General features: G+C 37.3%; 1 protein-coding gene across 5 annotated transcripts in view; it reads right to left on the bottom strand.

The window, feature by feature from the left end:
- N6AMT1 (N-6 adenine-specific DNA methyltransferase 1) overlaps positions 1–13,534 on the bottom strand; it is a 41,833-nt gene extending 28,299 nt beyond the window's left edge. For 4 of the 5 annotated variants that reach the window (XR_008662876.1, XR_008662877.1, XM_055313433.1 and 1 more), the window contains exons 1-5: positions 13,378–13,534; positions 10,708–10,794; positions 9,674–9,764; positions 4,055–4,138; positions 585–726 (exon numbers count right to left, since the gene is read on the bottom strand). Coding sequence is in view for 3 of the 5 variants with exons in the window: in XM_055313433.1 (XP_055169408.1) it covers positions 585–726; positions 4,055–4,138; positions 9,674–9,764; positions 10,708–10,794; positions 13,378–13,511 (538 nt within the window). In the remaining 2 variants the exon portion in view is untranslated. The remainder of the gene's footprint in view (positions 1–584; positions 727–4,054; positions 4,139–9,673; positions 9,765–10,707; positions 10,795–13,377) is intronic. The other variant, XM_055313434.1, reaches the window with a different exon arrangement.
- Positions 13,535–16,907: the final 3,373 nt, after the last annotated feature.

Below are 16,907 nucleotides of genomic sequence, written 5' to 3'. Positions count from 1 at the left end.
CCGTACCATGAACTAGTTTTCACATGAACTAAAGAGTACATAGCAGAATTGTCAAGGGCTTGAAGACAACGATGTGAAGAGAAAATTCATAATATTCAGGGTGAGGTGTTAAAAGAAGAAATTACAGAGTTTGTGTTGGAATATTAGTTTATCAATTAGGGGAAAAACTGTCCTTCTCCCTTAAAAAATAGTACTTTCTAAAACTACAAAAAAAACTACATCTGGGGATCCCTGGGTGGCGCAGCGGTTTGGCGCCTGCCTTTGGCCCAGGGCGCGATCCTGGAGACCTGGGATCGAATCCCACATCGGGCTCCCAGTGCATGGAGCCTGCTTCTCCCTCTGCCTGTGTCTCTGCCTCTCTCTCTCTCTCTCTCTCTGTGTGTGTGTGACTATCATAAAAAAAAACAAAAAACAACCCTACATCTTAAACATCTCTCTCTTCTTTCAATATGAGTGTTACATCTGTGTGAACTACTGTCAGTGATTATAATATTTCAGGTTACTTCATAAATTACAGTCTTTAACATTATTAATTTTTGATTTCAGCAAAGTAAGTGGTTAAAAAATAAACTGGTCTGGATTACCTGGATTGTTTTCTTTAATGGTAACTAAGTAGAATAATCCTCTTGGTGAAAGAAGATCTGGAGCCAGTGGGAAAAATCTGTCCATGACTTCCCGACCATTTCTGCCACCAGCCCAAGCTGCTTCTACTCCGTGACTTCCTACCTGTGACCATTTTAAAGAAAGACTGTTTTGATTCAAGTTACATTTAGAATCACAAAAAGAATCTTTTTGACAGGTAACATTCACCAGACAAGTATATACTTTGTATTTTACTGCCTTCTAGGAGGCAGAAAATTTGAATCTGAGCCCCACCATCTTCAAGCCCTGTGACAATATGTAAGTTTGTCATTTTTGTGAATTAGTTTCCTCCCTTATCTGTAAAATCAGAAAAACAACAGCTTCAACTGTAAAAGTAGAAAAATGATAACAAATTAATTTTTTCCATTGTTAGGAATAACTGAGGAAATATATATGAAGTTTGAAAATAATTACCTGCACATATCAAGTGCTTAGTAATAGTTGTTACTATTTTTTAACAGTTTTATTTGTTTGAGAGTGAGAGAGAGAGAGCAAGCACAAGAGGGGGAGGGTCAGAGGGAGAAGCAGGCCCCCCCACTGAGTAGGTGCCCGATATGGGAGTCAATCCGGGGGGTCTGGGATCATGACCTGAGAGAAAGGCAGAGGCCTAACCCTCTGAGCCACTCAGGTTGTTACTATTTATGTGATGTTTATATTGATAGACATAGGTGATTCCTATACTTAATATTGAACAATCAAGAAGAAACTACAAGGGAGATCTTGCATTTTAAGAGATCTATCTGCAGGAAGTTCGTTTCAGCATGTCCCATTGCATTTGGCTCTCTTCTAGATTAAAGAATGAATTATAAAGAACCCATTTAATATATAAAGGCTCACTAAAGCATTAACAACTAATTCTTTTGTAGAAGCAAAAACCCATGAGAGTTCATATGGTATTAAAAATCTTCAGATTCTTATCATTGTACATTGTTTTCAGAACTAAAGAATATTTTGAAGAAATCATTCAAAAATTATTTTAATACAGGACACCTGGGTGGCTCAGTGGTTGCGCATCTGCCTTCAGCTCAAGGTGTGATCCCAGGGTCCTGGGATCGAGTCCTGCGTCGGGCTCCCCACGAGTAGCCTGCTTCTCCCTCTGCCTATGTCTCTGCCTCTCTCTGTCTTTCATGAATAAACAAATAAAATCTTTAAAAAACAAAACTATTTTAACCCTAACAATTATTTTCTTTCTATATCCTCCAATGGTTTTATTCCTATTTTAAACTATTTGGCTACAATCATGCTTACTGCTTTATTCATCTGAATACTATATATTTCTCCGTTAAAGTGAATTTCTTTATACCGATAACTATATACAAATATAATTTGTAATTGTACTTTCCCCTTTTACTGTTTTGTCTGCTCCTCCTCCATCTTACACACACACACACACACACACACACACACACACACACCCCTCACACATTTTTTCTTTTTCGTCCATGTTTTACAAAGACAGGATTATATTCTACATTCTTACCCTATATCTTGCTTATCTCACTCAACAATACCTTATGATGAGGTCTTCACATGATCAGGTATGGTTCTGATTTACTCTTTTAATGGCTTGCCTAAGATTTTATAATGGAAAAGTATCATATCTTATGAAGCTATTGATGAGCATCCAATGCATTCATTTGCTTATTTTTTTTGTATCTAATTCAAATTATTCCCATATCTATCATAAACTTCTTAATATAATTTTCCACAAAGTAAATTATATAAGGAAATTTATCAGCTCCTGTTTTTTGTTTGTTTGTTTGTTTTTGTCAAGACTTTCCACTAGAGACTTCCCTTTCCTGGGATTCCTAGAATTAACTTCTTTTTCTGGGGCTCATGTCTTCCTCTTCCTTGGTTTACACCATTATTTTGGCTGAGCCCATTCTATGGATGTTTCATCAGGTACAATGGTCTGTGGACAGAGTGCCTGGTGAGAAAAGGCTATGCCAAGTCTGTCTCCTGTCATTCTCTTCCAGAATGGCCTAGGACTCCTCTGTGCTAGACCCTGTTTATATGCCTCCCCAGGGATGTTTGGCCAGGTTTATCTGCTTGCATTAGAAATGCCCCTAAAGGAAGATCTGGCACCAAGCACATTCATATAGATCACAGGGAGGGTTTCCATCTTCACAGGAAGAAGGTGTGTTTGGTGGTCTGTTGCCTGCTTGCTACCTGAGCCTTGCTGTGCCTTCTCTTGGTCCTTCATAGATCATAGGCACAAGCCACAGTATCTAACCTCAGGTTTCTAAATATACTAGTAAGTACAGTCACAATTTTTTATATGCACAAACTCTCATTATTTTTTTTAAATATTGTATCTCTAGGATCTAACTCTAATAAGTCTCTTATCTTTGTGCCTTCATGATTTCCTTCTTTTATCTTCATGCTCTGTGCACTGAAATCTTTCATCTGGTTACCAGAACACCAATTCAGGTCTTGACATAGACCAGATTCTCTTTAAATTCATTTCCTAATGTTTTATTTTGTATAAAACATGATTTACTGATCTGCATCTCCTCTGTTACATATATAGGTTTGTATTATTTGTTGTCATAAACAAACATGCAATAAACATAATTTTGTGAATGTCAACTTTTAATTCTATTGTTGAATGTTTTCTTAAATTATATTTAAAGGACTGAGATTATTGGACTGAAACATTTTTATCACTCTTGATATTTACTCACATAGTCCTTTCCCAAAGAGTTGCATTAAGTTGCATTGCCCTCAGCCTCTGTTCACCTTATAACACTGACTCTCCTTCTCATATGAGTTCCTGTGTCAGAGGAACAACAGGTTCTTTCTTAGTTGCTTAGCCGCCCTTAGTAGTAATAGTAGAGGGAAAATATAATGTGTATTCACCTTGCCAGAAAATGAGTCATCAATGAATAAAACAGGATCATGAATAACTCAAGGAAAGCAAATCTTACTTTGCCTTGACCATTCTCTCTTTAGACTGGGAAGTGGTTGATATGATTTACCTCCTCATTATTGAGATTTTCCAAATCATATATTTCAAGATGATTCCTTTTCCTACCTGAAATACGAATCACCCCCCACCTGTGAAAGGAGGAAATCTGAGACTTTCAGAAAGAATTCCTATAATGAATTTAAGGATGATTAAAATATTGTTTTGCAAATTTGCCATTCATGATAAAGGACACACACACATATATTTAAACACACAGCTTGATTTTGATGGGAATTTTAAGGATGAATATGGGTCACTCTATTTCCATTAGTTTCAGATTTTTTTCCTAGGTCTACCAACATACTTAATTACTGACAATTATGAGTAAAATCAGAGCAGTCTGTGTTAATCAGCAGCTCACTAATGTCAAATAATGAAGTTCATTTGATTTTTTAAAGAAAATAACTGAAAATATTAATAATTAAATTCTGTTACATGTCTTACCTCTTCTGGTGGAGTCACTACATAGGGGGGATTAAACACTAGAAGATCAACTTTTTCCTTCAATCTTGGTAGCAAGCCATTGACCTAAATGTTCAAAAGTCAGAATTTTAAGCTGGACTCAGAATTAAAATAGATAAATAAATATTTAAAAATATTCTCCACTCATGTTTTTAGGGAAAAATGTGTTAGAGGGCTAAAATTGTAGACAGATAAATATTTTTACATTTTCATTCAGATAAAGATTATATTCATTCACCTAAAAACAGGAAATTAAACTATTTATCAGAATGAACATACAATGTTCAAGAAAGCCTCTGTTTCAAAAGCTCATATGTATATACTCTCGGTTCACTTACAGAAGATTAAGTAAGGAAGCAAGTTCTATGTTCTACACAGATATACACATGCTTTAAAGCTATTGCTCTGACTTAAACTTTCCGTAACTTAAACTTTACTTTCCATGACGAAGAGAAATGTTTTATGACAAAGAACATCAGAAGATACATATGTAAAAAAAAATATACACATATGCATGCATATATATATTTGCTTTTACTTTAATTACTCATAAATGTACTGGCTGGAACAATTAGATATCAAAGGACTGAAAAAAGTGGAAGAGAGAGTGAAAAATCTCAGTTGTTTGGCATTTTGTAAATCTTCAAATAATTGAGTGCAATTTTCTGTGGAACCACAACAAAAATGTCATTTTAAACAAAGTGCATTTAGGGCAAAATGCCATTTCAAGTACTCCTTTGATTCCTCTGATGATTGAACTAAATAAGTATGCAAAACATCACGTCTGGTCATGTCACCCTGCACCTCCACAGTAAAAACACCGTATCTGGATGGGTTCTCACGCTGACATTTCCTTCAATTACCACTTTATATAGACTCTTATCCATGAATTCTGAGGCTCTTTTTCTTTCTTTCTTCTTTCTTTCTCTTTCTTTCTTTCTTCTTTCTTTCTTTCTCTTTTTTTTTCTTCTTTCTCTTCCTTCCTTCCTTCCTTCCTTCCTTCCTTCCTTCCTTCCTTCCTTCCTTTTTCTTTCTTCTTTCTCTCTCTCTCTTTTTTTTTTAAGATATATTTATTTGAGAGAATGCATGTGCACACATGCAGGACCAGGGAGGGCAGAGGGAGAGGAAACAGACTCCCTGCTGAGTGTGGCACCTGACATGGGGCTCCATCCAGAAGCCTTGAGGTCATGACCTGAGTCGAAATAAAAAGTCCACGCTTAACCTACTGAGCCACTCAGGTGCCCTCTTGAGGCTGTTTCTTGAGATGAAATAGCTGAAGTATTTCAAGGCAGTGTCCAAAGTGTTAGCTATTTTATTAACATTCCTATAATTCTCCCATATATGCACAGGTACATATCATTATTTACTAAATATTTTTCTTTAAATGGATTTTTTTTTTTGTTAAATTTGCTCTAAAGGGAAATCAGTATTACTTTCTGGAAGTAGAAATGACAAGGATAAATTGGATATAAATAAAAAAATGTTATGGTTATAGTTATCGTTGCCAGTCTGGGAGTGACCCCAGGCCATCTGTCTCTTTGTTAAAGAGACATTTGCAAGTGTTGGAGAGGTGTTAAAACTAGAAGACCTTCTCCTAGATGTGATCACAACGGCTGAAGGAGAATTAGAGAATTAACGGCTTTTACACTAAGTGATTCATAGTTGTTTAATACTCAGTCATACCATCTCAGTACTGGGCACATCACTGGACTATTTACATACAGCATGAAACACTACCTTACAACTTCCATTTTATCCAGATTTCTAAAAGCAACTCTGTTTGTCATCTTATTAATAAACCTGTTAACTATGTAATTCAAAGAGAACACATGAATAGTACCTCTGAGGAAATGTTATATTAGTAACTTTTCCTTCTCTATTCATTTGAAAAGAGAAAAGTAATATTTTTGAGGGAAGTGTGATACAGGTGTACATTTGTCTGCAAGTGGGAAGATTGCTGGCTAGTTAATCTGCCGTTCCTTTCAGTAGTGACACTGGAGAGTGAGGAGATACATTTGAAAAAACCAAAAGCTTTATTTTCAAGTCCATAAAGAAATTAAGTTTCTCACATTGTAAGTAGTCCAGAAGGTAATTTCTCAGGAATGTTGAGTAAGGAAACTAGAAAAGAATTTGCTTTGTAATTGTTTATAAATTAGAAAAGAATCTGCTTTGTAATTGTTTATAATGGGCCTAGGTTCTACATATTAAAATGTTTGGAGTACTGGATTTTAAATGTAGGGAAAAAATGATACTAAAAGACAATCATCATATGGTTTCACTCATATGTGAAATATAAGAAATAGTGATGGAGACTATAAGGTAAGGGAAAGGAGAGAAACTGAATGGGGAAAAATCAGAGAGGAAGACAAACCATGAGAGACTCCTAACTCTGGGAAACAAAGGGTTGCAGAAGGGGAGGTGGGTGGGGGGATGGGTGAATGGGTGATGGGTACTAAGGAGGGAACATGATGAGATGAACACTGGGTGTTATACTATATGTTGGCAAATTGAATTTAAATTAAAAAAATAAAAATGAGTAATAAAAAAACATGGAAAATCATGTAGTTTAAAAAGAAAATGGACTTAAATAAGAAAGTCACTGTAGAGCAGTCCCGGTGGCCCAGCGGTTTAGTGCCGCCTTCAGCCCGGGGCATGATCCTGGAGACCCGGGATCGAGTCCCATGTCAGGTTCCCTGCATGGAGCCTGCTTCTCCTTCTGCCTGTGTCTCTGCCTCTCTCTCTCTCTCTCTCTCTGCACCTCTAATGAATAAATAAAATAAAATCTTAAAAAAAAAAAAGTCACTGTAGACTGGATATAAAATCTAATCACAGGCACCCTCATCCATCAGAGGGTGGGTGGTCTCAGAGCATTAGAACAGATCCAAGAATTGAGAAGTAAGCAAAAAAGGCCTCTGACAAGAAGTTTTAAATCCATACAGCAAAATGTACTTTATTCATATGAGAGGCACTTATTCAGAGCCCCTGAGCTCTTAGTTTAAATAGAAGTCTAACTAAGGGACACCTGGGTGGCTCAGCAGTTGAGTCTGCCTTGGGCTCAGGGCATGATTCTGGAGACCCAGGATCGAGTCCACATTGGGCTCCCTGCATGGAGCGTGCTTCTCCGTCTGCCTGTGTCTCTGTCTCTCTCTCTCTCTTTCTGTGTGTCTCATGAATAAATAAATAGAATCTTAAAATTAAAAAAAAAAGAAGTCTAACTGAATCACTTGTTTGGTATTCTAGCACAGAGTACGTGAAAAGAGAGAGAGAGGAAATGCCATGAACAGGTAACAATAAAATAAGACAACAGAAAGCAAGCAAATAGGTAGACAAAGACAGGAAATAAAAACTCAAAATTACTGCAGGCTCTAGCTACTCAGTGTAAAGGCAAAAATCCCTGACTCAGCCTCCTTATCACAGCTAGCACAGAATAGTAACTAATGTTCATATTAATGACGCTTCATCAATCAAAGGTAGTTATGTTTAGTTCATTTTAGGAATGTAAGGAAAGGCATATAACATATTTGAAAAAGCCCTTTTTTTCTAAAACTAAGAAACAAAATACAGAGTACTACTTTGTACACAGGTAAGCTTAGTTATCCAAAACACTGATTTTGTATCATTGCTGTGATCATCTATACCCAGTGTTCTGGATATAAAGAAACGTAGAGTTTTGCAAGTAGATCATAATGCCTATGCCAATGTCTACTTCTTGCTTTCTCTGCCATGTGGCAGCACTGAGGATCACGAATCACTGACAGAGTGATTCTGGCATGGACTGCCACGGGCCATGCCCTGAAACAGCTGTGAGACCTCTAGATTTAAATTCCCAAGATCTGGGCTTAAATGCTGTATCATTCTATTAGTTATATGACTTTAAAAAGTGAACCTCCACTCAGTTTCTACCTCTGTTAAAAAAAAAAAAAATTCTGAATTTTCTGTATCTCTAAAGTATTATTATATCAAAAATATAAATGTAACACTAATCATGGACACATTAAAGAAACAAGTTAAAATTTTATTTTATTTATTTTTTTAAACAAGTTAAAATTTTAAAGGACAAAACCACCAGTGATCCCATGTAAATCACTTGAGTACCTTTCTTGATAATCTAGTTTTTCATACCAGTAGTTAAGTTCTTAATAGGTAAGAATTTCTTACCTATTTGGCTTAATTCCTTCTAAGCTGAAAAGTCACTTGTGAGTTTAAAAAAGCAGACAAGTGGGGCACCTGGGTGTCTTAGTTGGTTAGGCATCTACCTTCGGCTCAGGGTCCTGGGATTGAGCCCTGCACTGGGCTCCTGATTAGCAGGGAGCCTGCTTCTCCCTCTGCCTCTTCCCCAGCTATGCATTCTCTAATAAATATAAATCTTTTTAAAAAATTATAAAAAAGCAGAAAATCTAAATATTCTTACCATTGTAACAATAATACAGGTCAAGAAGCACGGAAAGCATTTTTATTTCTTATCCCAATCTGGTACATGCTGTTAGGATTTTTTGCTTACAAAAAAGCACTTATAACAACAAAAATCCAAAAATATCCAAGTCTTACTAATTAAAACATTAAAGGAGAACTGTGATTGGAAAATATATAATGTGTAACTTAAAATAAAATGATGGTTCTGTAATTGTCATGTGTTGTTTTTACCTGCCCAGGCCTCATTCCCCTCTTTCTTCTGATTTTATCTCCTTGATCTCTATTGGTTAAGCTCTAGTTCCTCTCATTCTCAGTCCATGTGGCTTGGATAGGGCTTATCCCAATGCAGCTGCCAGGGTGGGACTATGACTCAGGCCTAAACCAGTCATCTCCATATTTTAAACCCCTTTGGCCACAGTAGGAGGTTGAGAGATGGCATATGACCCAAGATGATCCAAGCAATACTCATTTTGGGGCATGTTAGACTAACTGAATATAAAGAGTTCCTTTCCATGGAGGGATAAGAGAGGCTGTTTGCTGAGAAATAAGATATAGAGATGCAAGTACCTTCTCAACATGAAGGGAAAGATTTCTATCCAGAAATAGAGCCAATAAAGAGAGAAGTTCAAAACTAAGAAAAAGATGCCTATCATATCATTTGAATTCCTGGAACCAGCTGTGCCTGAAGCCACACACTGGCTTTATTTAAGCCAGTTTTAACTGGATTTTCTATCACTTCTTCTTCTTCCTTTTTTTTTTTTTTTAAAGATTTTATTTATTTATTCATGAGAGACATAAAGAGAGAGAGAGAGAGAGGCAGAGACACAGGCAGAGGGAGAAGCAAGCTCCATGCAGGAAGCCTGATGTGGGACCCGATCCTGGGACCCCAGGATGACGACCTGACCCAAAGGCAGTCATTCAACCACTCAGCCACCCAGGTACTCCAGATTCTTTGTCACTTCTGACCAAAAGATGACTGATCCTTCTAAGACAGTACAAATCTCCTTTGAATTTTGGACAAGATGAACTACATCAGTCAAGAATTCACTTTGTAAATTATGGGGTATACTATTTAGTGGATTAAAAGTTAATTAATTAATCACTCAAGCTTCTTTGACCTAAATCATCTTAACCTTAATATATTTTAAAAGGAAATGAACTATTATTGGACAAGGATCAACAGCTCACCAAGTCTGTAATAACTGGCTGAATGTTGACTTTGTTACAGTGTGCTGTCTCCAGAGTACAAGCTGCTGCCTCAGGGTTGATATCAGTGCACCTAAAACAGAAAATAAAGAAAACTGACCACGAGGCAAATAAATCTATTACTGAAAATTAAAGACTGTTCCACTGCTTTTACATAAAGCAGGTCTAAAAAAAATTAAAATGCTTTAATAATGAAGGAAAAAAATAAAGATTTGTTATATTAATGAAAAAGTTTGTTATATTGATATAATATGCAAGCGTAGAAAAATACACATACATGCATACACATCTGAAGGAATTTTTTAAATTGGGAATCCAATGAATACTACACCACTACAAAAATGAAATTTAAAAGGAATTTCTGAAAAATACTCTTGATACAATATTAAATGAAAAACAGGAAATGGGACAAAAAGAAGGAAACACACTTGGACCATGTGTGATAAAATTTAGGAGTGATTTTTATTTTCTCCTTTATACTTTTTAAAAAAGATTTTATTTATTTGACAGAGAGAGAGAAAGAGCAAGCACAATCAGGGGGAAGGGGAGAGGGAGAGGGAGAAGCAGGCTCCCTACAGAGCAGGAAGCCGGAGTGGCTCAGTGGCTCAATCCCAGGACCTCGAGATCATGACCTGAGCTGAAGGCAGATGCTTAACTGACTGGGCCACCCAGGCGCCCCTTCTTTATACGTTCCATATTCTCAAATTCTCTTTAAAAATTTAAGTAGTTTTCGATTTTTTCTGGTAATCAGACTACTTATATAAAATATTTCAAATTTAGAGATGACCTAAAATTACTGTGTTGCTTCTATAATTATGTAGTACAATGGAACAGTTGCGAACGTGCAGTTTTAATTTTTAGGGAAGAATAATTTACAATCTGAGTCCTTACTACACTTAAGTAGACCCATTCAGATATATACTATTTATTTACAAAAATAATTTCATTCAAGTGGTCATACCCCTAGTGAATTTCTTAGTGGAAAATGTAGATGAATTTGATATACTTACACTTACATGTACAGAGCTTGAGGACCTATCATAGAGGCTAGGAATGCAGATACCACTCCAGACCCTGACCCTACTTCAAGGCATATTTCCACTCTAAAAAAAACAAAATAAAATAAATATGAGTATAGTAGGATAAAAATATACATCACATAAAACGACTCCCATCCTACTTTTAACATATATTTCTCCAGCATTATCACTCATCCACAAATATATGGAAATATAAAAGAAATTTATAAACACACTAGTTTCTGAAAACCACTTCATGCTCATTTAATACTGTTTAGCTCAAAATTGTTTGGGGTGTGTAATTTAAGTCCATAAAATAGATAGCTTTCAATTAATTTCTATAAAACATTACATAAAAACTATGGAATATATTGGGATCCCTGGGTGGCGCAGCGGTTTGGCGCCTGCCTTTGGCCCAGGGCACGATCCTGGAGACCCGGGATCGAATCCCACATCGGGCTCCCGGTGCATGGAGCCTGCTTCTCCCTCTGCCTATGTCTCTGCCTCTCTCTCTTTCTCTCTCTGTGACTATCATAAATAAATAAAAATTAAAAAAAAAATTTAAAAAAAAAAAAAAACTATGGAATATATATAAAAAAACTATGCAGTAACATTCAGATTGAAAATACTAATATGAAAGACTTCAACCCTTCCCATAAGGAGCTCCTAGTTCAGTATTTCCCAAAATGATATGGTTAGTATCATTACAATATTTACTTATGAGAGATGTTTTCTCTCATTTAAAACTATAAATATATATATATAAAATAAATAAATAAAACTATAAAACATTCCAAACCATTAGCATATTTTAGCGGGGGGGGGGGGGGAAGGTCCCCTCTCTACTAACAGATTTAGAGCAGCAAAGAAATTCCCTATTTGAACAGCTGTACACTGAACTGGGAAGAGTATCTGATCTTAGAATATTAGTAATAACTTTAAAATGCTTCTAAATAAATTCATCATTCTGCATTTTATCCTTCAATTACATTTATTTCCCTGCCTATAATCTTACATATACACCAAAAGCACCAATGATCTCCATCACAGAAATGGGTCTGATGGGACTGAGGAGGTCTCTCTGGCAACGAACTCCTTGAACAACTATCCAACAAGAAACTCTTTAGCTTCTAACTTTTGGAGGCAGTCCACATTATCCGACAAAACTTTATTATTCTGTGGGAAGGTCTGTTGAATCTTACTAGGCGGCTTTTATTTGAAAACAACCATCACGCTTTCATAGACAGTGAGAATTCCAAGACCAGAAATAATCCAACTTTATAACAAAATCAGTTCCTTTTACAGCATACTTTGCAATGCAATTTGCGCTTGTAAATCTTTCTGGGGTATCTCGAGTCTATGAGGCGAGTTCTGCAAATCAGCACTGTACCGTTCTACATTCCAGTAAATCCCAAAGTGCCATCGCTTACGATGAAGAGCTACTTTAGTAAGAGTTGGGACATTTTATACATGGAAAAATCTGACCAGGTTGAAGACAGATAAACACAATATAGATCTATGAAGCCGGACAGCTGTTTCCTCTTGAGACCACCAATTTCAAGTCTTGATCTTTAAATGATCATTTAAAAAATTACCATGTAGGTATTCATTCCTCTAAGGTAGTAACATTCACATTTAAACATGTAAAATTTATGGGGCCCTTCAACAAGTCAATTTTAATATTTTATAGAGCGCTAGGGAAAATTCCATAGGCTGCTAGCTATGTAGCTATTTTAAAATTTTTTTTACAGTTCGATGAAAAATTAAGTTCTGCAGTCGTACTAACCACACGTCAAGGGATCTGCAGCCCACGTGGCTAACCGGCCCTTGCAAAAGGGCAGTGTCAGCCATTCAGTGGGTTTAAAAATACGTATTTTTCAAGGGTATTTCTCTAGTTGGAAAAAAAAAATAAAGTCTTTTTTAATTTTTTTTTTTTCCCCACCTGGGGCAGCCCGGGTGGATCAAAGATTTAGCGCCGCCTTCAGCCCAGGGCGTGACCCTGGAGACCCGGGATCGAGTCCCGCATCCGGCTCCCTGCACGGAGCCTGCGTCTCCCTCTGCCTGTGTCTCTCTGTCTCATGAATAAATAAAGAAAATCTTAAAAAAAAAAAAAAGTCTTTGGAAAATATTAAGGTATTTATGGCTAATTATGGAGATTAAAAAAAAATTACGTCTCCACGCCGGGTTCCCCGCACCTCAGGTCATCGGTGTGCCCTTCCGCTACTAGAAGGTGCCTCTGTGTACGGAGTCAATGCCACGCAGCTTTTAAAATTTACTAAAAAAAAAAAAAATTAATACTAATAACCAATGTTTCCGGAAAATCTGGTTTGTGAGCGTGTTATGATATCGCTGCTCTCGGGGGCTTGTGTTCTTCAGACTAAGGGCTGACAGGAGAAGACCCCTGCCGGCGTGGTCGGGAGCTCCGCAGCTCCTGAGACCAAAACAACACCTTTGCAAGAGCAGATCGACCCCGGGCCCGCTCAGTACACGTATCTACAAGGAAACCGGCGGTCTGGGCGCTCCGGGGTCAACGTTCGCCAAGTACGCGGGCTCCGCCTCCTCTCGGGGCAGCGGCGGGCAGCGTCCGTCCTGCCTTGGCCTCCTTCGCCGCCGCCTCTCCAGGACGCCGGAGCCCTCTCCCGGGGGGGACCCTCGCCCTGCTCGCACCCCGTAAGCTCGGCCGCCGCTGCCTCAAGCGCGTCCAGCAGCAGGAACGTATCCTCCGCGGGCTCGTACACATTGCTGAAGGGGCCTCGGCCCACGTGCCCGTGCAGCGGCGTGGGGAAGCTCGGGGCCGCCATCTTCCCTTCGTCCAACGCGCCTGCGCCCAAGTTGCGCGTGCGCAGGTGAGGCAGGGGGCGGGGCCTCGGGGGGCGGGGCCGCGCCGCGGGGGGCGGGGCCAGAGGCGGAGAGGCGAACCCGGGCTTGTTATTTCTAACAGTTTATCAGTCTCTTGGAATTCTAAGTAAACAATTATGTAATCTGCAACTGCTGACATTTGCTTTCTTATTCGAATATTTAGATTTATTTCATTTTCTAGGTTGGTCCTTGATGCAGGGCATCCTCGATTGTTTTTGACTAAAGGGAGTGTTTTCTTCTATTCCTTGTTTGCAAAGAATTGATAAAATAAGTAATAGTAATGGTTGCTAAATTCTACTTTTTTTTTTTTTTACATCAACTGAACTTTGAAAAGCTTTGAGATTTAAATTTAAGATTTTTTTTTTTTACTCATTTTTTTCCTGTAGTATATTATAAAAACGAACCTTCCTGGTGTTAAATCATGAATGCACCCTTTTTATAAACCTCACTCAAGCAAGATGATTTTTTCTTTTAATACCCTGCTGAATTTGGAATGCTGATAATCTAGCTCTGTTTTGATTATGCTGTCCTCACAGGATGAGTTAGGACATTGTTTCTGGAACATTTGGTAGAACTCACCCATAAAACTGGCTGAATATAATACTTTTTCTTTTACATGGATGGCTCTCTGCTGTTTTGGGTCACCTTCTATAGGTTATTCGACTATTCAAGCATTTGCATTCTTTTTTTTGCAATTTCCCAATGAAACATTTTTAAAAATTTGAGTAATAAAAGTACCAGAAAGTACTGAAGATTCCTTTTTTTTTAAACCCTGAGTACCTACCACTCAGAACTGACAATTAATAGTACTTTCTCATATTTCCTTAAGAGTTTCTATTTTATTTTTTAAATACATATTGTATATTACTACTTAATATGTATATTAAATATAATTTTTATAGGGAATTAACTCACATGATTATGGAGACTGGCAAACCCAAAATCTGCAGAGCCAACTTCCCAACCTCAAAACAGCTTTTATTATTTTTTAATTTTTAAAATGTATTTATTTGAGACCGAGGAGTGGGAGAGAGTGCAAGGAGGGGAAGAGGCAGAGAGGGAGAAGGAGAAGCAGGATCTCCACTAAGCAGGACCCTTAGATCATGACCTGAGCCACCCCGCCACCTCTTAAAAAAGTTTTTAAATGTAAGAACTAACATATTACAGATGAAATGGATGTATTTTCTATATTCACCTGCCGTTCCATTTTGTAAAACTCTCTCCAACCTGACTTCCCTCATGAATTTAGTGTGTATCCCTTTAATCAGTGTTTTTATGCTTTTACATTCAGATATCCATGAGCAGCATATGGCTTGTCTGTTTTCAAATTTGTTTCACTGGTAATAGATTGGACAAACTGTTCTTTTCATTTCTTTTTCACTCAAAATTATCACTTTGTGTTTTCATAGAGTTAGTTTATTCCTTTTCATTGCCAGATAGTATTATATGAAAATATAAAATGTCCTATCTGGAATGGATAAATATCTATTGGTAAACATTTAATCTTCTCCAGATTTTCACTATTATAAACAACACTATAGTTTACTGTCTCAAACATGTTTTTTTCTGATCCTGCACAAAAGTTTCCCGGGATTCAAGCCAGAATGGATCAGCAGTGTTGTATACACATTTTCAGTTTTACTAAACATCTTCAAATTTCCAAATTTCTTTCCAAACTAACTGTGCTTAGTTGGTGACAGATTTAATATTTGATTTAATATTATTAGACATTTTAAAAATTTATTTTAAATTGAATTGGCCTAATTGTGATTGAGTTTAGGCATGTGTTCATATGTTCTTCATTTGAGTTTCTTCCTTTGTGAACAGTCTGTTCACTTTTGCTTATTTTTCCTTTTTAATTTTGTTTTTAATTTCGCCAAAGTTGATACATGCATAATTTAATAGGCCAAATAGTGCTACGTGATTTATTTGAAAAACAGTCCAGTCTAGTACACCAACATCCAATTCTCATGTCTCATTCTTCAGAGATGACCATTTTCAACTTTTAGCTGTTTCTTTGGCCATTTATCCATATCTCTATGTACCAAGTTATAATGATGTTGCTTCATTTATCAATTTTTGCATTATCTTTTGAGTTCCCATGATAGACGATAAAGTTCACAGGATAGAAGACAAGAATTTGAATCTCCTGTTGCCAGTAAACAAATGGAATTACCAGGCCTCCTCTTCCTATCTTACCAATATGGTTATATTGTGATTTATTTATTTTACATTATTTTGTGTATAGAAATGCTACCTGGAACTGCTCTCTGTATCATACCTGTTACTTTTAATTCTTGCATAACTTTTTGCGTTTTCTTGAAGGTAATAATCATCTGGTGTATTACTTTCCTAGGTTTGTCATAACAAATGCCTACTACATCTCACAAATCAGATGGCTTAAAACAACAGAAATTTATTCTTTCAGTTCTAGAGGTCAGAAGTCTGAAATCAAGGTGGGGGAAGGGCCATGCTCCCTATGAAGGCTCTGGGGAAGAATCCTTCTTAGCTTTTTTTTTTTTTTTTTGTCTTAGCTTCTGATGGTTGGCAGCAATCCTTGGCCTTCCTTGGCTTGCAGCGCATAACTGCCATTTCTGCCCTGGTCTTTATTGGACCTGTTTCCCATGTCTTTTCTTCTTCGAAATCTCTTTCCTTCTAAGAACACCAGTCATTGGATATAGGGCCCATCCTAACCCAGTATGACTTCATTTTAACTTGATTACATTTGCAAAGACACTATCTGCAAATAAGACATGTAGATGTGTGTGTGTGTGTGTGTGTGTGTGTGTGTGTGTGTGTAATGGTGGGGTGGGGGAGAGTTTAGGATTTCAGCATATCTTTTTGGAGAATGTAATTTAATCCACAACACCTACTAATAACTACTCTTTCATTTGCATAGTTTTCTATAGATCACAGTTCAGCCTCAAATCTTTTCTATTTACCCCCTATCTGCCCTCTATCCCATCCCAATACATTTAAAGACATTGAACATTCTGGCTATTTCTATTTAGGTACTAATATGTCTCTGGGAATCATCCCTTGGTTCTGCTTCAGTTTTATCTTCAGGCTAGCCCTTGCTCTGGTACCAGGATGGCTGTACCTTCACAGCCTCACACCACCAAACTCAGTGGCAGTCTTTTTCAATTGCTTGCACTAAAATCCTATCATTCACTCCTTCTTATTGGCCCGAAATGGTCCTATGCTTATGCTCCAATTGACCATGTAGCCAGGTAGATGAAGTGATTTCCTCACATCTGTCTTGGGGCGTGGGGCGAGGCCTCATCATCACTACCAGATAGCCAGAATGGTACCCCAAGAGCAAAATCCTGGTGCTGATA

Source organism: Nyctereutes procyonoides, unplaced genomic scaffold, assembly GCF_905146905.1.
Source record: "Nyctereutes procyonoides isolate TBG_1078 unplaced genomic scaffold, NYPRO_anot_genome, whole genome shotgun sequence".
In the NCBI taxonomy this organism is placed as follows: Eukaryota; Metazoa; Chordata; class Mammalia; order Carnivora; family Canidae; genus Nyctereutes; species Nyctereutes procyonoides.
This window is presented reverse-complemented; position numbering and strand designations above follow the sequence as displayed.